At 43.2% G+C, this 21,909-nt stretch overlaps 1 protein-coding gene across 1 annotated transcript in view; it reads left to right on the forward strand.

Moving 5' to 3' along the window:
- The window catches only part of CHAT (choline O-acetyltransferase), a 136,851-nt gene that overhangs the window by 46,625 nt on the left and 68,317 nt on the right, over window positions 1-21,909 (forward strand). Inside the window, exons 5-6 of the mRNA XM_040320731.1 lie at window positions 5,596-5,649; window positions 9,415-9,595. Coding sequence (XP_040176665.1) covers window positions 5,596-5,649; window positions 9,415-9,595 — 235 coding nt within the window. The remainder of the gene's footprint in view (window positions 1-5,595; window positions 5,650-9,414; window positions 9,596-21,909) is intronic.

Below are 21,909 nucleotides of genomic sequence, written 5' to 3' on the forward strand. Positions count from 1 at the left end.
TATGTAGAGCAACTTACATGTCCATGCATTAACTAAAGGAGAAATCAGCCCCATCGGTCCAGGACATCCGCCAGGGTCCTCAGATCACCTCACAGCATGAAGGAGTCCAAAAACATTCATTCAATCTGGATTGCCCAATAAGTATAATCCCAAAGAATCTCTTCAAACACAACAAAGTGAAGGAGCAGAGGACAAAATATTTTAAACTGTTAAATTGATGGGTTTACTTTTGCTTTAACACTGTGAATCTGTCTTTGGCAAATGCAGGAGAACAGTGCAGCACTCAAATTCTGGATTTTACAGCAGGCTGTATTTACTGTTTCCATGCTATCTCCACCCCATCCTCTTCCACTCCAATTTAGAGTACAAGGCCTAAACCTATTCACAGCACAGACACCAAACCCCACCATTGCTTCATGACAGACCCATTTCTTTCCTGCACATATGAATGAGGCACACTACACACTGTCATACCCTTCACATTCCTCTTCTCTACACACTGCCTCATGTCAGAGCCTCCGCATTGCTTTCCTCCACATAGTGCTCACTGATCTCTTCTAAGTAGGGATGAGCTCTGGCGCATTCGCAACTCCACCTGCCCGCACCCACCAGGAAGCTGACACTCTGCAGCGCTAATCACAGGCAGTGAGACATTTCCCGATTCACGACTGCACAGATTGGGAAATGTCTCACTACCTGTGATTAGCGCTGCAGAGTGTCAGCTTCCTGGTGGGCACGGGCACAGGCATGGGCACGTGGATTTCCGAAAACACCTAAGATTCAGCCTTACTTCTAAGTAATGCCCTTACAGAGAAACCTTTTGGGTTTCAATAATGTTGACGAGTAAAACCAAATAGAAAAATACAAAAATAAAGTTTAATATCTTACAGTTGCAAGGAGAGCAAATACAACACAGCAGGCTATATGCGATATGCTTGCTCTTGGGATAGGAACATGACTTTACTGAATAAGGGGCAAACCTTTTTAGGATAACCATCTGCTAGTATTCCTCATGTCGTTTCCAGATGATTATCATGCTTTGCTTGTTTGGTCAGTTCTTTCTGTGTGAAATCCTCTTCCCAGGCCACGTGGAGTTTCTCATGCAAATATATATTACAGAGAAGGTAATAAAAGCCAGTTATATTTGGGAGAACCAGTTATATCGTAGAGAGTAGGGAAACTAGCTTTATTGCAAAGGGTTGTGGAATATACTTTTTTTTATTTCAATAAAACAAAATGATTGCTTTATATAAAACTTGGTTTCAATTTTTTCCCCTTTTTCCAATTTTTTGCCCCATGTCTGACCTTCTGTTCCCAATTTATGTACGTATTGCCTCATGTCAGGCTCTCTACATCCCTCTCCTCTAAGTAGTGCCTCATACCAGACCCTATGCACCCCTCTCCTGTACATAGTGCCTCACGCCAGACCCTCGGACCCCCTGCACTGCTTTCCTCTACATACTGCCCATACCAGATCCTGTGCATTCCTCTCCTGTGCACACCAGCGCCGGCTTGTGCTCAATATTTTGGAGGGGGGCAAACCAGAAAAATGCAGCGATTACCCCCCCCCCCCCCACTTTCCTGTGGGAGACGGGCGGGAATGCGGCAGCGATCAATCCTCCTTACTTTAGGAAGGAGGCAGATCAGGCAGACATGGATCCAGGCTGCAGCTCCTCACTCTGGGGCCATCGCTTCTCCTCCAAGCCGAACAGGAAGTGGGTCCTAAATTAAACCCGATTGGCTGGGTGTCCTAAGACAGTGCTCTGCACCCCAAACCCACCCCTTTTTAAGCCAATAAAAACCTAAGGCTCTAATCATGTGCTTAAAAAAAAAACATTGAAATGAATGCGTCCAGTGCCCCATGTGTAGATTAGGGGGCTGGACGCATGGATAGGGGACGGCGCGCATGCATCCCCTATGGATGGCCGTAACTGGCATACACTGCCCACCATCCGTTGTAATGCCCTCACTAATTCTCTCCTGCACATACTGCCCTGTCATATCATCTGTATGCTATGACGAGCTGTCTACTTTGACAACTTCCTGGCAGGATAGTTTGGATAGTTTGTATCTATACATGCCTGAGCTTATCCCTGAACCTGTAGCCCATGTTTTTCACTGTAGCACTTTTGTTAAATAGCTTGGCATGATTGGCAGAAATACTGATTCTCAGCTCTTTAGTGTAGGGTGACCAGACATCCCCAGTTTTAGGGGACAGTCCTCTGATTTAGGACACTGTCCCCGGACCAAGTCTGTCCCTGGTTTTGTCCCCAGATTGGATTTAATAGGGGGCAGGGGCAATTTCAAAGACAATCAGTGCAGAATTAAAATAAAAAAATTAGAATTACACCCCCCCGCTCCGCCGTGCCTACTAGCATAGGGGGGTTGTATTTTTCCCATTATCTGTGCCCCTTTATGATGATCATGTGCTGGTCGGAGTGGAGGGAATATTTCTTCAGTTTCGGGCGCATGTCCATTCAGCTTCGCTCGCATGTTCTTCTGCCATGGCTCAAATCCTGGCCAGCCACCTGCCTTCCCTGGTGGAGTGATCTCCCTCCGCTTCCCATCCAGTAGTAGCCGGGGGCCCGAAGAGTAAGACTTGAGAGGCTGTGAGGCGGGCGGCGATGGGCAGAGAGTCGCTGATTGTTGCCATTACTAGTAAAGAAAAAATATGTCCCCGAATTTCATTTTAAAAATCTGGTCACCTTACTAATGACTACACAGGCCAACTGACTTGACAAATATTGTTCCAGGTACATTCTCCTTAGGGAGTGACGCTTTACTTTGGATAATCAGAAAGATGGGTGCCAGTTGCTTAGGTTGAAAATTGTTGTCAATTTTACTGCAATAGCACATTGAGATATAGGAAAGATGGTGGGAGCACAGGATTCCTGTAGGTTTCTACACAAGCCTAAGGCCCCGTACACACGACCGAGGAACTCGACGTGCCAAACACATCGAGTTCCTCGTCAAATTCAGTGTGGAAGCCGCCGAGGAACTTTTCCCATTGACTAACGAGAAAATAGAGAACATGTTCTCTTTTCGGCCCGACGAGTTCCTCAACGGGTTCCTCGCTGAAAAGTGTACACACGACGGAGTTTCTCGGCAGAATCCAGCTCCGACCAAGTTTCTGGCTGAATTCTGCCGAGAAACTCGGTCGTGTGTACGGGGCCTTAGTCTTCTGCATTAGATAATACACTTCATGCTTTGAGAATACTAAGAGCCAATCTACTCCACATGCATTGCCTAATGTAGCCCCAACATATAGACAAGGCAATGTCCTATCAGTTCAACTCACACAACTGTGCTACAAAAAAAAGGCCTGTTTCATATTGGCTTTAGGTGTGTAAGAGCAATGTGAACAGAAAGCTTTGACAAAGCATTTGCAGAGCTTTCAGAAAGCTTTGTTGAAGCTTTTCAAGTACCAGTCATCTCCAGCTTGTAAATGTTGAACACAGATCCTAATGGGAGTGTTGATTGCTATTTTAAACCAGCTTCTAGTAGGCTTCAGAACTTCTTGAAGCTTGTTGAAAGCCTGCCTGAATCAGCGCATTACTACTGACTATACAGCATCACAACTTGCTGCAATGTATAAAGATAAATGACATGTCACTTGAATAAAGTTTAAAAATGAAAAACAAGTTATATAGTACAATGTTTTCTAACAAAGTGTTGCAGGGAGGAGGGGGAGACAGATCAGGAGATCTGTTTGGAATGGCGGCAAGGATGGGAAGTGTCATTATAATGGGGGATTTTAATTATCCAGACATAGACTGGACGGAAGGAACCACGCATTCATCTAAGGCTTGTCAATTCCTAAATGACTTACAGGACAAATTCATGGGTCAGATTGTAAATGCACCAACAAGAAACAATGCGTTACTAGACCTACTGATTACTAGGGATGAGCTTAGAGTCAAACTCATGTTCGACTCGAACATTGCCTGTTCGCATGTTCAGCGAACAGCGAACAATTTGGCGTGTTCGCGGCAAATTCGAAAAGCCGCGGAACAACATGTTTATGTCTATGGGAGAAATCTAAAGTGCTAATTTTAAAGGCTATTATGCAAGTTATTGTCATAAAAAGTGTTTGGGGACCCGGGTCCTGCCCCAGGGGACCCGGGTCCTGCCCCAGGGGACATGTATCAATGCAAAAAAAAAAAAGTTTTAAAAACTGCCGTTTTTTCGGGAGCAGTTACATATAGTTATAGTTATAGTTAGTCAGGTTGAAAAAAGACACAAGTCCATCCAGTGAATTTAATAATGCTTAAAGTGAAACAATAAAAGTGAAATATTCCTTTAAATTTCGTACCTGGGGGGTGTATAGTATGCCTGTGAAGCAGCGCATGTTTCCCGTGCTTAGAACTGTCTCTGCACGAAGTGTCATTTCTGAAGGAAAAAAAGTCTTTTAAAATCACTCGTTGCTATAATGAATTGTCGGCTCCCGGCAATACAGAGAAAAGTAATTCATAAAAAATAAAAAAAGCGTGGGGGTCCCCCCAAATTCAATTACCAGGCCCTTCAGGTCTGGTATGGATATTAAAGGGAACCCAGCCGTCAATTTAAAAAAAAATTACGTGGGGTTCCCCCCAAATATCCATTCGAGACCCTTCAGTACTGGTGTGGATTTTAAGGGGAACTCCACCCCAAATGTAAAAAAAAATGGGGTGGAGTTCCCCCAAAAATCCACACCAGACCTCTTATCTGCCTACCCCTACACCAGACCCCCTCAAAGCACCATGTCCCCATGTTGATGGGGATAAGGGCCTCATCCCCACAATCTTGCCGGTTGGTTGTGGGGGTCTGCGGACGGGGGGCTTATTGGAATCTGAAAGACCCCTTTAACAAAGGGGACCCCCAGATCCCGCTGCCCCCTATGTGAATTGGTAATGGGATACATTGTACCTCTACTATTTCACTAAGAACGTGTAAAGAATTGTAAAAATAAAACACACACACCGTGAAAAAAGCATAGCAAACATATCCTCCCCCCCCCCCTCTCCCCCCCCCCAACCTTCATAAAACAACTATAGTGAGAATCCTTTTGCCAAGACAGCGGCAAGTCTTTTTTTGTCATGTTTTTATGAAAGTGGTTTCAATCGTGTCATATACAAAAAGGAATAATTACACTGTGTATGTCTGTAATCCTGAAGAAGAATCCAAAAGAATTGTTATTCAAAATGCGTCGGATATTTCTGTCTCCTATGGTACACAGACCTATGTGGACAGAACCAGCAGCCATTCCATTTATGTAACCTTGGTATATGGTATATATATATATATATATATATATATATATATATATATATATATATATATATATATATATATATATGTATGTATCAACCACACCAATGCTTTTAGCTTCTTTTGTACCTTGTCTAATTTTGTATAAATAAAGTTTTGATACTTTTATGAACACAGTTTTCATCCAATTGTATACCCAGTATAGTCCTATTTACGGGGGTTCTTTGTTGTTCTATAATCCAGGGTCTAGGAATACTTAGCCCGTGTCCTGTAATAGGGACCTGACTGTGTAATGTAGAAGTCATCTTTCTGTATTCAGACACATTGCTCGCTTTCTTTTAATTGCAGGTTTACAGCAAATCTCATCTCCGGAGTGCTCGATTATAAAACTTTATTGGATCTGTAAGTTGTTCTTCAAATAAATTTGAACTTAACAGCCTTAACTATTTTTCAGCAATTAAAGATAGCATTATTTATGGGGAATATGTCCCAGCTTATTTTTTTTTTTTAATATGTACTGTATATTTCTTTGAAAGCTTACATGTATTACAAATGACACACATGTAATAAATATAAATTTGTATATTGAAATAGACATGTTAGCTATGCCTAAATGGGAAGCATAGACAAAGCAAGAAACACATTTTAACAAGGATTGTAAAGATTTATGTCATAGGTACAACAACTCTTTTCTTAGTATGTTCTCTAAAATTGATATTCATGTATAACAGGCATTGTTTATTATTTTCAAATAAAGTGAGTTAAAGCGGAGGTTCACCCTAATAAAATGTATATCTGACCAACTCCCTTATATTCGTACTGTCCGCAATTAGTTTTTTTTTATGCTGTACGTACCTTGTAATCCATTTTTCTACTTCTCCCCGCGGGAGTAGGCGTTTCTATGCCTATTGGGATTGTCATCTGGGAGGTCGCCCAGATGATTGACGTCTGTTCGCCCTGGCAGATAAGGCCCCGCCCCCCATATTGCGTAGGCGCGCACGAGTTATGGGGTTTCCGAAAAAAGCCAAACATGCGGAGATGTGAGTCGGCTCTATACGACGCCTGTGCTCTGCATGTTGGGCTTCTTTCAGGAACCCCGTAACTCGTGCGCGCCTACGCAATACAGGGGGCGAGGCCTTATCTGCTGGGGGGGAACAGACGTCAATAATCTGGGCGACCTCCCAGATGACAATCCCCCTAGGCATAGAAACGCCTACGCTCGCGGGGAGACGTAGATTGAAAAAATGGATTACAAGGTACGTACAGCATAAAAAAAAAAACTAATTGCGGACAGTACTTGTTACGAATATAAAGGGAGTTGGTCAGATATACATGTAATTAGGGTGAACCTCCGCTTTAACTCACTTTATTTCCTTGCTGGTAGCGAAGAGGGAGTTTAAAAGAGTAGTAGCTGAAAAATACCACAGATTTGTGAGATAGAGAGGTTGACTAGTAGGGTGTGGAGAATACAGAACCACACTTATCAAAGTTTACAGATACTTTATATCAATATTCCAAATTTCCCGACGTGCTTTACGCAAAATTACGACGCGCCAACGTTTTGTGAATCGCGACGTGAAAAAAAGACTTGCGCCGGGAAAAAAATAAAATAAAAAAAAAATTCAAAAGCGACGCTGGAAAGACGGGTATACTTTTACATGGTGTACTAATTTTACACTTTGTAAAAGGTGCCCTATCTTTGCGACGGTAAACTAACACTTGCGGCGATGTAACGACGGGAAAAAGTTTCGTGGATCGCCCTAACTGCTAATTTGCATACCCAACGCTGGTTTACGACGCAAACTCCCCCCAGCAGCGGCCGCGGTACTGCATCCTAAGATCCGACAGTGTAAAACGATTACACCTGTCGGATCTTAGGGATATCTATGCGTAACTGATTCTATGAATCAGTCGCATAGATAGAAACAGGGATACGACGGCGTATCCCTTTTGTGAATCTGGCCCTTTGTATTTGTATACTTCACACATTACAGGAGGGCAGACATTAACCCTAATTTTACAGTGGAGTGACCAAATAAGTTGCTCTCAGAGGTAGTGGCACCCCTGATGTGCCTGTAAAACAGATGGCTAGTTTCTCTGGAGGAGACGAACAAATGATGGATGAGGGGGCAGTATAATTTATGAGAAAACAGCATGTGAAAATGTGCATGTCTGAAAAGTAAAATACAAATATCACTGAAGTGAGCAGAAGAGATTTCTGCACTTAAAATTGTTACTTGACACGTAGCAGTGGCTCCCATGTGACCAGAAAACTCATAGTAAAGAGGATTTTTTTTGTTACAAATCAATAAACATTACTTATATATATATTTTTTTTTTATAAATGATCACATTTAAAAAAAAAAAATCACTAAATAGAACCCTTCAAGGCTATACATTCACATGTCCGTAACAATTTTACTGATAAAATAGGCAATTTTTCCTGGAACATATAGTCCCTGCAGAAATGATCAATGAAAAGCTTGCTTTTAGTTATGTTTGGTAAATGCATAAAATTGTATAGTTCTATATTCTCCTGTTTTTTATTTTCCTATAACAAAATGCATTTTTTGCACCCGTTATATGTGAATGCATGCATTTACATTTGTAAGCGTATAAAATGCATATCCTCAGAATCTATTTTTTTGGGGGGTTACGGATCTGTATGCAATGCATGTTTACGCACCGGTGTGCACATCCCCATGGAAAACAATGCAGCTGCATTCAAATCCGTAAACAAAAACATTTTTTTTTTTTTTTACAGCCTCATGAATGTAGTCTTAAGCCTGAAATGCAAATAAGTACTTGACATCCTTATGAAAAGGTCTGTGCCCACCTCCTTCATTTTTTAAGAAGACTGACAGCTAGGCATGTTCTTCTAGATCAGCCCATTCATAATTTCACATTCTTAGATTTTACCTTGATTTCATCTTTCTCAGACAAAACCTAATGCGATGGATGGCCACATTCAGGAATAAAAATGTAAATATTTCCACACTATTCTGGAATTTGGGGGCATAGGCACACTATAGGAATTTTTTTTTTTTTTTTTCAAAATAAATAAATAAAACAGGAGACAGAAAGATTGCCAGTGGTACATAAAAGCACCAACTAAAGCACAGAATCTAAGGTGCAATCAGACCCTATTCTATTGTCCCTGGCTGATCCCAATGTGTTATCCTATAGCAACAGTTGACAGACAGGCCACATTATGACAAGAAACAGGAACAAATGTAACTGTAAGGAGGTTATTTACGTGGAAATATGTAGTAGTAACTGAAACAGCAAGGTTGGATACAAGATCGATACAACCAGCAAGGCTGCATGTAGGAAGACCAGAAACAGAAGAGAAGGTAGAACTGGAACTGAAATGGTAAGGCTGGATAAAGCAGAGGCAACAACAGGAAAAACTAAAATAGGCAATAATAGGCAATAATAATAGCCAAAGGCAGAAAAAATACCACTGGGCTTTTTGGGATGTAGTCCCAAGGGAGGGGGCGAGCACGCTGACTAACCCCCAGCCAGAGCAGCTCGGATGATGGGGGAAAGCTTACTGAGGAGGAACAGGAAGTGAGAAATTCAGACAAGGAAAAAAAAACATTTAGAAGGGAAAGCGAAGGAAAAGGTAAGTAAACCAACAATGCACTGACTTAGAGCCGGTTCACACTGGGGCGGCACGACTTCGAGGGCGACTCGGCAAGTGGTCATGAAGACGACTTCAGAGGTGACTTGCAAAATTACTTCTGTATAGAAGTCGATGCAAGTCGCCCCGAGTAGCCCCCGAAGTCGTACAAGAACCTTTTTCTAAGTCGGAGTGACTTGCGTCGCTCCTATTAGAATGGTTCTGTTGAATAGAATGGGACGCGACTTGTCAGGCGGCTGAGTCGCCTGATGAGTCGCCCCAGTGTGAACCGGCACTTAAAGGAACTTATTTAGAAAATAAAAAACAAACCTTTATAACCCCTATAACGAAAATAATAATTCTGCCTACGGGAATGACATACCTATTAGCAAATTTACCAGAGTAGCCTCAGCAGGATCAGCGAGACAACAGTAGAATGTTTTAATTTAGGTATTACATTAGTAGTAATTACTAAGTAAGCATTACATTTACTTTTTCCTAAGTAATCAGTGTTTATTTTTTTTGCATCTTTCCTGTTACTGTAGGCATGCTTTGCCAATGGACTATGCTCGTGGTCAACTATCTGGTCAGCCTATGTGTATGAAGCAGTACTATGGGCTCTTCTCATCTTACCGTCTTCCAGGTGGCATGAAAGACACATTAGTGGCACAAGAAAGCAGTGTTATGCCAGAACCAGAGCATATAATTGTTGCTTGTAACAACCAGGTACAATATTTTATTATGACATTATACAGACCACTGAATTCTTCATCACTATACTGAAAGACTGTGTTTGGGGCTGCATTAAGTGTTTTTATTAAAAACTAGTCAAAAAGGCAAAAAAATTAACAAAAAAACACCTAGCCAAACAGCTACCGCTATATTCTCATTATGTTGAGGGTTTGCCCTAGTCAACCAGAGCAATGGTTAGTTTTCATTGTTTTTAAGCAAAACTATAATGGCTCACAGCATTTGTAAAACAACCATACTTTTTAAATACAAGTGCCTCCATTTCTTCTAGTGTCTGTCATACAGTATATATATTTTTTTTTTTTTAATAAACGTTTTTATTAAAGATTTTCAGCAATACAGCAAAATCCATGACTTAGATACATTGTTCACATATCAGATTAAATCTTAACAGGGTCTTACAGTAACAATTACATATAAAGGCTCATGTATATGAATATATCATATGAAACAGGTCAATGGACCACCGTTTATACACGGATCATAGTCCGAGAATAAGTGTCAAAATGTAAACCGTAAATCCCACACTAACCGAGGAATTCGAGACCTCTTAGTTCCCATTCCATATTTGTGAAAGAGGCTCCCCTCTGCCCTACCCACCCCTAATCGGGGACAATCTGTGGGAAGCGCAGAGAGGAGAGTGGTGGAGGTCGGGGTAAAATAGATTTGGCCTACAGTAATCAAGCAAAAAAAAAAAAAAAAAGAAAGAAAAGGGGGGCAGGGGGGGGGAACAGCGAATATTAGGCATGCCCGAGCTATCTATGTCCTATCCTATCCCATCCTACCCCTTGAGAAGAGCAAGGCCGGACTCAATGTCCAAAGGGGGTGTACATCCCTGTGTGGGAAAGAGGGGGGGGGATTGAGGTTGATGGGGAGGACACAGGGGTGGAGGAGTATCTAATCGTTAGATCGTTAGGTGAATCTGATATCTGATGTTATGCTAGGGTTTTCTAGGGCACTGAGAGGTGTTTATGTAGGGGGGTTTCTATACAGAGTCCAACATGTCCATGTTTGCCTGTATTTCTCGTGTGTGTCCTTGGATTGGTGGATAAGACGCTCCATTTCTTCTACCCTGTCAACACGTGTATGCCATTCTTCAATTGTTGGAATAGTTTTAGATTTCCAGTATATAGGGATGCATTGGGTGGCAGCATTTATTAAGTGAAGAATTAGTGATCTTCGGTATTGTACTCTTGGTGTGGGGGTGTGATGTAGCAGGAATTGCGCTGGAGTAAGGCTTATTGGTATTGTTGTAATTTGTGTGATGCGTTCATGCACATCCTTCCAAAACTGGGCTAATAGAGGGCATTCCCACCAAATATGAAAAAATGAGCCTTCCGCCCCATCACACCTCCAGCAAGAAGGGGAAACTGCTGGAAAGATTTTGTGAAGCTTGTCTGGTGTTCGATACCACCTGGTGCAGAGTTTATATCGGTTTTCTTGTGCGGAGACATTAACAGTTCCTTTATGTGTGTGCTCCCATATAGTGTTCCAGTCATCGTCAGATAGGGACATGGAGAGATCCTTGTCCCAGGCTGAGCGAGTGTTTGAGGAAGGAGGCGATTTTGGCATTAGTAATGAATGTAACGTGGAGATCAGATGGCGCTTTGGTTCTCCCGCCGTGCATATTTGTTCTAAGGGAGAGAGATCTCTACACCATTTCGGATGTGACTGAGTGGGACCTAAAAAATGTTTAATTTGGAGATATTTAAAGATAGACATGTTCACCTGAGGAAATGCTTTTATTAGTTCTGGATAGGGTAATAAATCGCCGTTGTGGAAGAATTGGTGTGCTCTAATGGCTTGGGAGTTGGGACCCGTCACTGGATTTTTGTAGGTTATATTTGGTATGAAATCGGGATTGTGCGATAGAGGTGTCAACGGTCCTGGGGAGGGAGTTAATATCAGGGTTCGACATATCGTCTTAAGATTCTGGAGTGTAGGACCTATTAAAGGGTGATTAAGGCATTCTGTAGGGATCGAGCGCTGATCTATCCATGGCAAATGGGTAATCGGGAAGGAGAGGAATGCATTTTCCAAGGCAATCCAGTCCTTGTTTCCAATGTGGAGATGCCAATCTACGAGTCTAGTGAGCAAGCAAGATTTGTGATATAGGGCTAGATCAGGTATACCCAGGCCCCCCTTGTGCTTTGGTTGAGACAGTCTATCCCAGCTCAGTCTGGGTGCTTGGCCGGCCCAAAGAAATACTCTACAGTGTCTTTTGAATGATGTAAAGAATGCCTGTGGGATCGAGATTGGGACCGCTTGGAGAAGATATAAGATTCTTGGAAGGATATTCATCTTAAGGATTGCTGATCTACCAAACCACGAAAATCTGCCGTTGTTCCAGTCCACTAGGTCTGTTTTAATAGTTGAGAGAATTGGTAGAAAGTTTAATGAGAATAGCTTACTTAGGTCTTTGGGGATTTTGATGCCCAAATATGTGATATATTCAGACTCCCATTTGAATGGAAAGTTTTGTTTACATAGGTCCACTACTGAGGTTGGAAGGGAAATGTTAAGAGCTAGCGATTTGTCGAAGTTAATTTGTAAATTAGCCAAAATGTTAAACAATTTAAAGTCCTTCAAGAGATTGGGGATTGTAGTTATTGGATCCGCAAGGAATAGCAGGACATCATCTGCGTAAGCCGCTGTCTTGTATTGCTTTCCCCGGATCTCAATACCCTTGATTGCGTCGTTCGCCCTAAGTTTTCTAAGAAAGGGTTCCATCGTGAGAATGAAGATGAGGGGGGATAGGGGACAACCCTGACGGGTTCCATTGGCTATGGAGAAGGCGTCCGACAGGTGGCCATTTACCCTAACCCGGGCCGTGGGACCAGAGTACAGCAGTTGGATCATCTGGGTAAGACGTGGTGGTAATCCCATTTTAGTCAGGACCGCCTGCAAAAAGTCCCAGGCCACTCTGTCGAACGCCTTCTCGGCATCCAATGACAGAAAAAAAACACTATTTTTTGTGGAGGACAGCCAGTGATGAATGTTGAGAGCTTTTATAGTGTTGTCCCTGGCCTCTCTGCCAGGGACAAAGCCAACTTGATCAGTTGTGATAAATTTAGGGATCAGTGGGAGGATACGGTTAGAGAATATTTTGGCGTACAATTTGATATCGACGTTTAATAGCGAAATCGGTCTATAATTGGTGACAAGCGTAACATCTTTGCCAGATTTGGGAATCAGGGAGATATGGGCCTCTAACAAGTCTTTTGTGTGTGAAGGGGAGTCCAGAAGGGTATTAAAGGTAGAGAGAAAATGGGGGGATAGTGTGTCAGAGAATGTCTTGTAGTAGCTAAGTGGCAGACCGTCTGGGCCGGGACTTTTCCCCGGTTTAAGTTGGCTTATTGCTAATGTGATTTCTTCCGCAGTGATTGGGGAACCTAGGTCGGCAATATCGTCAGGGGCGGTATATGTTGGGCAAAATTCTGATAGAAATTCCTCTATCAAGGTCTTCCTATCAGGAGCTGTTTCTTGTTGACGGGAGTTCTGTAGATTATATAACCCAGAGAAATATCTGACAAATTGATCTGCTATTCCGTTGTTAGTAACTATGGATTCCCCGGAAATGGCCGTGACATTGTTAATGGTATGGGATGCCTTTTTTTTTTGTAAGGCCGCTGCTAAAAGTTTACCCGACTTATTCCCGTATTCATAGAAAAGTTTATTTGTCAGTGTATGTTTACGGGCAAGTCTTTTTTTGATTTCGCCGAGGAGTTCTTCACGGGCTTTAACTAGCTCGTTGTGTGTTTGGGTAGCTAATGTTCGTTTGTGTGTTAGTTCCAGGGCCTTAATTTTTTCTGATAGCTCTAAAATGTGCGCTTTCCGTACCTTGGCTCTCTTGGCCATTATTGAGATAAAATGTCCTCGAACCACGCACTTATGGGCGGCCCAGGCCAAAGGAGCGGGCGTGTCTTCAGTTAAGTTTTCCGAGAAATAATTGGAGAGGACCTTAGATATGTCCGAGGTGTGATTATTGTCCAACAAGATAGAGTCATCCAGTCTCCAAATGGGCGATCTGGGACGACTCGTAGGGATCGATAGTAAAATAGTGATCGGGTGATGATCTGACAGTAGCATTGGGTCGATAGTGGCGTTTACTAGGGCGGTAAGATCGTTTTGTGAGAGGAAAAGGTGGTCTATCCGTGAATATTTTTTATGCAGTGGTGAGAAGTATGTGAAATCCTTCACGTTTGGGTGGAGTGTTCTCCATGTGTCATGAAGGGACAAAGTGGAGAGGGTGGACTTAATTGCTTTCAGCGCACTGAATTTTAAACAGGTGGAGCCATTGGAAGTGTCTAGATCTGGTTGCAGGGGAACATTAAAGTCCCCACCTAAAATGAGGGTACCTCTTTGGAAAGATGTAAGTTGGTAAAGGGTCGAACGGAAAAAGGGAACTTGTTTTGTGTTGGGGGCATAAATATTCGCTATTGTGTACATCACATTGTGTATGGTACCCCGCAGGAATATGTATCGTCCCTGAGGATCCCTCTGGGTATCTAGGATTTCAAAAGGACAGTGTCGCGAAATTAATACCGATACTCCCTTTGATCTTGCCTCATTATTAGGGGCGTGAAACACTAGCGGGAAGTTCCTGTCAGTTAATTTGGGTATTGTATCTGCACGAAAATGTGTCTCTTGGAGGAAAGCTATGTGTACTTTTTCTTTTTGTAGTAAGAAAAGTAAACGCGACCGTTTTTCGGGGGTGTTCAATCCCCTAATATTCAGGGAATATATTTTAATGTGACTTAAAGGTCCCGCTCTCTGTGCAGGGGGTAAGGGGGGTGATACCGGGGTCATGTCTGCAGCGTACTAAGTCTGGTGGAAAAATGAGGGGAACTATGTTAGGCAAGGGGCAGGATGGGAAATATACAGGCCTCAAGTAAGGTCTACAATGGCAAGTGCAGTATTGGTAGAGCGGGCCAGGCGACCCGTGAGTTCTAGATACCGATTAAGTGGTGAAGGGTATTCCACTCACTTTCTATTTACAAAGAACAATCGGAAAATTACAGTGGGTGCCAGACCCCCAGGATCCTACCACAGTCCCAAGAGGGCCAGCACACCACTGTTGCGGGGTTAGCCAAGCCAGCCGAGGAAAGAGAAACACTATTATTGAAACTTTACCTATAAGTTTCTAACACAGTTATTAAACAAACAAATAAATATAACCAATATTAGCCAAGCCACCTCAGAGTGGATTCAGACTGAGAGGAGACAGGGAGCTTATTAAAGCTGTACTAGGTACCAATTTTGTTAGTGACCAAAAGTAGATCACAATCACATATTTAAATTTGAACCGTGAGGGGTTTCTCAGTGTGAATCTCACATTCTGATCAATACAACAACTTTTTCTTATCACCTAAGAAAGTGTAATAAAGAGAATCCGTTTAACATATTAGAATATACTAAATAGTCGCTATTAACAGTAATAATATTCCATTTTGAGACTACCACTTGACCGAGCCTGTTCTGCAGTTTCCTTTCCGGGAGGAATGACAGTGGTGTGGGTATGCTGCTAACACACCCGGTCAAGACTGTTTACCTGTTACCTCTGACACTCCAGGATCTCGAGGGGCCAGTAACAACATAGAAGGGAGGAGAGGTGCCAGAGAGGCCCTGGGTCTCTGTTTAACCCGGAATGAAAACCCTACTGAACTCGGTTTTGGGTTTAAAGTGGGTTGCCAGAGTCACACTGTCCCGGTGGAGTGAAGGACAAATTGACACTAACACTAGAGGACGAGATGGCAGTACAATGTTCTTTGGTTGAAGTACATCTTAAGTGACCTTAGCGGAACTTCTGGGGTCAAGATTAGTGTTGCTCACGAATATTCGCATTGCGAATATTCGACTCGAATATAGCATATTCGAGAAATCGCGCTATATTTCGAATTTCGCGGTGAATATTCGCAATTCCGAATATTCGCATTTTTTCAATTTGATTTTTAAAACAGATCACATCCTATCGACGTCTAAAAGCATTGCTGGTATGATTAGAGACCCTGGGCCGAGTAGCTAAGCTGAGGCGATCCTATTATGTTGCCAAATTGAAAAAAAAAAAATTGCGATTTTTCGCTATTGCGAATGCGAAAATGATTGCGAATTTTCGATAACTGTGGTAGGAGAACTCTGATTGTCTCTGATGCAAAAGGGGGGGGCTTTGTGTATGTGTATGTGTATGTTATGAATATTTGTATGTTTGATATTATTATTTTTTGTAAGAAGGAAAAAATTGCGCATACCTTAAAAAAGGGGAGAATACAGCAGCAACTCAAAAATGTTATACAACATAAATTAATACAAGACAGAAAATGGAGTCGCTCTACAAGAATAAAAAATATGTCTAGTGACAAGACATGTGGGCAAATTATAAAATAAGCAAGCGCAAATAACTTGTGAAATACACAGTGAAACAAATATATAAAGAAATATAGTCCCAATAATAGAAAAATAATCTTTCATAAAAATGTCTTTGATATGTGAAGTGAAAAAAAGTCCAAAGCATGCAGCATGAACGTGTTCAATCTTTAAGGTGTTTGATTGACAAACGGCTGTGACAGATGGATAGAGTAAAGAATCACCACCAATGCAAAACACTTTTTATTTTCTATTGTAAAATATCAAGAATATTCTGAGCCAATCAGAGTGCTCCTTCCGCATTTGCCGAATATTCGCAATTATTTTGTATTGTAAAATATCAAGAATATTCTGAGCCAATCAGAGTGCTCCTTCTGCATTTGCCGAATATTCGCAATTATTTTGTATTGTAAAATATCAAGAATATTCTGAGCCAATCAGAGTGCTCCTTCCGCATTTGCCGAATATTCGCAATTATTTTGTATTGTAAAATATCACGAATATTCTGAGCCAATCAGAGTGCTCCTACAGCATTTCTCGAAATTGCGCAATAAATATCGCATTCGCATGTTGCGATATTTCGATAAAATATCGCGAATATTCTGAGCCAATCAGAGCGCTCCTCCAGCATTTCTCGAAATTGCGCAATAAATATCGCATTCGCATGTTGCGATATTTCGATAAAATATCACGAATATTCTGAGCCAATCAGAGTGCTCCTACCGCAGTTATCAAAAAATCGCAATTATTTTCGCATTCGCAATAGCGAAAAATCGCAATCATTTACTTTCGATAAAATATCACGAATATTCGAATTTAGCGAATATATCTCGAATATTCGAATATATATTCGAGATATATCGCGAAATCGAATATGGCATATTCTGCTCAACACTAGTCAAGATGTGTCCACTGTTAACTCCAGAGGGAAGATTATGCAGATAGGCCCCGGAACACCAGTTAGTGTGAGGCAAAAATAACTTCGTGACCCAAGTGCGCAGGAGAGAGGTATCTCTCAGTATCAAAAAGTTAGATGGGGGACGAACTTGGTTGGGCCACGGGGAAAACTTTCCCATTAAGAACTCAGGAGGAAGGGGTAGCACGGAACACATCAACTAGCAATTGATAGAACTTTCAAGGGTTGTTGGATGATGTGAATCAATGCCAAAACTATTACACGTTATGGTCTCTTCTGGCCCTCCTGGCCTCCGGTGGGGTCATTTGGTCTTGGTCTCTTCTTACTTCGGAGGAGTTCTGAGGGGTTCTTGAGTTAGAGGGAGATCTCATCCTGCGGAACCTGGTGGTTTGGGTATCCATGGGTGTTTCAGGTGGTTTTCCTCTTCTCCCAACTGATCGGCGGTAGGGTGCGTACCAATCAGGCACTGAAATCGGTGGCAGGCCTAGTGTTTCACAGAACCTGGGCAGGTCTTCTGGCACTCTCAAAGAAGCATTGCGACCTTGGTTCGAGGCTGCCAAACAGAAGGGGAATTTCCATTTATACCTAATGTCTTTTGACCGCAACACATCCAACAATGGTTTAAGATGTTGCAGGGTGATTCCTGAAAGGTCTTGGTATAATTGGACCGGGGTTTCACCGCAGTACAGTCTCTGACCCCTGGCCCTACTCAGGATTTCTTCTTTTAGTTTGAAATTAGTCATACAGCATATTATGTCCCTAGGGGGATCTGTATCTCTACCCCTTGGGCGCAGGGCACGATGTATTCTCTCAAAATCGATGAAGGTTTGAGGGGGTTTACCTAAAATCGAATTGAATAGGGTGGTGACTTCTTTTTGGATTTGGTCTCCCTCAATTACCTCAGGCATTCCTCTCACGCGAAGATTCCGGCGTCGGCCTCTGTTGTCTAAATCTTCCAGCTGTCGATTCACTTCCCTCAGCTGGAGGGTATGGTCATCTATCTTTCTGGTGGATTTTTGTAGAATTACTTCGTGATCATCCGTTATCTGTTCAGTAACAGACACCCTGTCGGCAAGAGAGCGCAGATCTATGCGGAGTTCTGCTATTGCTGCGGCCAGAGTGTCCTTGATGTCTGCCGCTACAGCTCTTAAGTCCAATATATTGATCTGTTGCATTCCAGCACTCCCGGTGCCCACCATTGCCCCTGTCATTTGAGAGGTTATCTCTGGTTCTGGAGCCGTCAGCACAATTTCTGTGGGAGATTGTGAGGATGTTTGGGATGTATTCTGGGTACGACCCCGGCGGGTGGGTGCCATGCTCCCTTGGGAATTGCGATGTTGATCCGTAGTGCTATGTCCTGCTACTCCAGTGTGTTCTCTGGGAGACCGGGAACGAGATGCCGAGGAGTGGCGAGATGAAGTTCCCATAATCGCCGGTACCCGAAAGGAGAAGGAAAACGACTACCGAATTACCTTCCTTCTTTTTGGGCAGTCTGTGCTTTAGTATACTGCAGTTTCTCCTTAGGGTATGCTGCAATGGGGTATATTGCTATTCTGCATTGAAGATAGTGAGTTTACTCAGGAGTAATTGTCGGCAACCACTGGGTGGTCCAGGCTGGCAATCGGGTAGGAGTTCTGACTGGTTTGTGCAGCATTCAAGCGAAGTATGGCATATAACACTTAATGATCTTCCCCTGCCTTCCTTTCAAAGTGGTTGGTGGGATAATAGGGGGTCAGCAAGACCGGGCATAGAGAACAGAAAGGGGTCTCCTGGAGGAACTTTATGACCAAGTATATAGGGTAAGGGCCGGTATTACAGACCGCCAGGCACTTCATCCAGGGGGGGTGATATCTTGGTCATGTCCCCAAATCATTCAGGCCCCAGTTCCAGGGATGCTGTGATTTGAGTCAGTCAGGGGTGTCAGGTATGCACCTCAGAAGCATCCACAGGGAGGACCAAGATGGCCGCCGACACCGGGTCTATATGCCTTGTTCAGGGGCTTACAGGTAAGTATTACCTGGTGCTGGTGGTGTCCTCGGGATGTACAGTCCCCGGTCCGAGAGGTGGTAAGGTGTTCAGGAGCAGGGTTGAGCTGGAGACTCGGCTGGGCGCCTTCACTGAGGGGACCAAGATGGCCGCCGCATCAGACTGGGAGCCGAGTGTGCGGCCCTTCAGCGAATCCGTGAGGCAGCCGCTGTGGTTCGGTGGTGACCCCCTAGGCTGCGCGGACCCCGGTTCAGGTAAGGGAGGGATGTTAGAGAGCGCTGGGGGTCAATAGGAACCGTGCGGCTCCGACGCCGGAAGGCTCAAAATGGCCGCGGCTCCGTGGCTAGGCCGAAGCCGCGGTCTTTCCTGAGACGCGTCCCCCGGTCCGGGAAATTCGTCCTCGGCAGCCGCACAAGGCACTTTCTTTTGTGCAGTTGGTATTCCGACCGTGAGCAGAGGGGTTCTCTCAGGCTCGCAGGGTGTTTTCCTGGCACTTTGGAGGCAGAAAGCTGTCGTTAAAGCCGATGTGCTTTCTGAGGTGACAGGAGCTTAGGAATTAGGCGTCCATACTCTCCGCTGGCTTGGCCACGCCCCCCAGTATATATTTTTTCAACAGTAAAAAGGTTTTTATTTAAAAGTATTAAAGTTGACAATGATACAGTATATGCAGTGCCGATCCTGACCTTCCTGGGGCCCTAAGCAAAATGACATGTCACATTAAAGTTGAGAAGCAGGAGGGGGGCGCTGCCGACAGTGACATGTCACATTAAAGATTAAAGTTGAGAAGCGGAGGGAGGGGGTGTTCTCCTGTCGGAAATGGCATCTTACATTAAAGTGAGAAGCAGGGGGTGCTGACTTCTTACCTCTTCTCCCATGCAGCCAGCGAGTTGAGAAGCGGGGTGAGGGGCCAAAAATGACTTCTCACCAGGCGGGGCCTCTAGTAATTTGGGGGGCCCTCCGCAGCTTTGCGGGGCCCTAAGCGGCTTGCATAGTGAGCCTATACGGTGGATCGGCCCTGAGTATATGGACATCAATACATACATAAGGTCAGAAAAGTCAAATAAAGCTAGTAATCATTGTCTCAAGATCGTGATAGTCTAAGGCAGCTGATACATAGTTGTGATCTAGTAGCGAGTAACATTGTTTAATATAGAAGAGAAAGAGGGGTAAGGAGAAAAGGGAAAAGGGGGGAGAAGAGAGGGAGGGGAAGGGAGGGGAGGGGAGCGATAGGAAGGGAGGGGGTATAAAGAACACATGATAGAACAACATTCCTAGCCACAACCAGGAGATCATATAGGAGACAACAGCACCCCTGTCATATATTTAATAATCCTTCTTTGTCTGCTCTAAGGCCCCGTACACACGTCCGAGGAACTCGACGTGCCAAACACATCGAGTTCCTCGTCGAGTTCTGTGTGAAGCCGCCGAGGATCTCGGCAGGCCAACTTTCCTCATTGAACAACGAGGAAATAGAAAACATGTTCTCTATTTGGCCCGACGAGTTCCTCGTCGGCTTCCTCGGTGAAAACTGTACACACGACCGAGTTTCTCGGCAGAATCCAGCTCAGATCGAGTTTCTGGCTGAATTCTGCCGAGAAACTCGGTCGTGTGTACGGGGCCTGAGAGCCCCTCTAACTTTGCAATCACACACAAAAAAAAGCATCAATTTCATCTCCTTGGATATCTGTCTTAACCTTTACTTTTACCAAATAAATAGAAGCATTGGTATTGGCTGTTGAAACACTCAGTTTGCAGATCAATGAATCTGAAGACTGTAAACAATATAAACCCAGAATTATGTGGCCCTATGGTTTTACAGTAAAAACTATGCTGCTCACCATTCTACTTAAAGTGGACTCTCTCAATCAACACTAACTATGTTTAATTCTTATGCTGCTAGCATAAGTAAATAGATAGGAAAATATATCATACTTAGGCCTCATGTACACTTCTGCTGGTAAACAGACATTTAGGAGCAGTTGGGAGTTTTTTTCAGCAGCCCCTGAACTCTTATCTATGTTAATTGATCATTACATGTACACAGGGTCGTTTATAGCCATTTCTAGGCAGTTGAGTTTAGAAGCTTTTTTTGGAATGCAAAAAATGCATTCAGGATGAATGTTCAGAGGCATTTGAAATGCTAAATGCTTGTAACTGCTTGTTAACGCATGTAAACGTGATAACTTGTGTTTAGCCAAGATGGGAGAACTAGAGCTGCTACTGTATGAGGAGGAAATAGATTTTGTGGGAATTTCAGAGACCTGGTTTAATAGCTCTCGTGATTGGCTGGCAACAACGGTTGCCAAAAACGGTTTAACCGGAAACTGGTTCATTGCAGTAAGAGCGGTAAGAATGTGGAATTCAGCATAGATAATTTCAAAAAACAATTAGATGGGCGCCTGAATGTAATATTGACATAAAAGTGCACACACAGGTTGGACTCGATAGTCTTTTTTTTTTTAACCTTATCAACTATGTAACTGTAATTAGTCAAAGAGGATACAGTGTTTTCTGGCACCAACTAGTCATAGCTTATCCATGGTTCTAAGACCTTTAAATGGATAAGAGGTGAAATCTAATGACTATGGAATTCACACTTTGCATAAATAATGTATGTTAGAGTGTCATTTACCTGAAATGTTACTGCATTGAATATTGCTAATATAAATAAAGCGAGGTATAGCCAAAAAAAGAGTTAGAATCATTGTCAAGTTTCCATTGCTGTCTTGGATCCCCACAAGATAGAGTCACCTCTATTTTTACTGATAACCCATTCTATGCTTGCCCGAGCCCCATCTTGATCCAGCGATGTGCATGAGGGCTGCTGCTCTCCTGGGTCCCTCTCTCCTCATTGGCTCCTGCTGCTGTCAACCACTGTCAGTGAGCCAATGAGGGGAGACCGGGGTAGGCCGAGGAACAATGTTCATTCACATGAGTGTGGCTTGGGAGCTAGCCTGTAAGGCCTCGTACACACGATAGGTTAAACAGAGGACAACGGTCTGATGGACTGTTTTCATCGGTCAAA

The sequence above is a fragment of the Rana temporaria genome, chromosome 8, assembly GCF_905171775.1.
Source record: "Rana temporaria chromosome 8, aRanTem1.1, whole genome shotgun sequence".
NCBI lineage: Eukaryota > Metazoa > Chordata > Amphibia > Anura > Ranidae > Rana > Rana temporaria.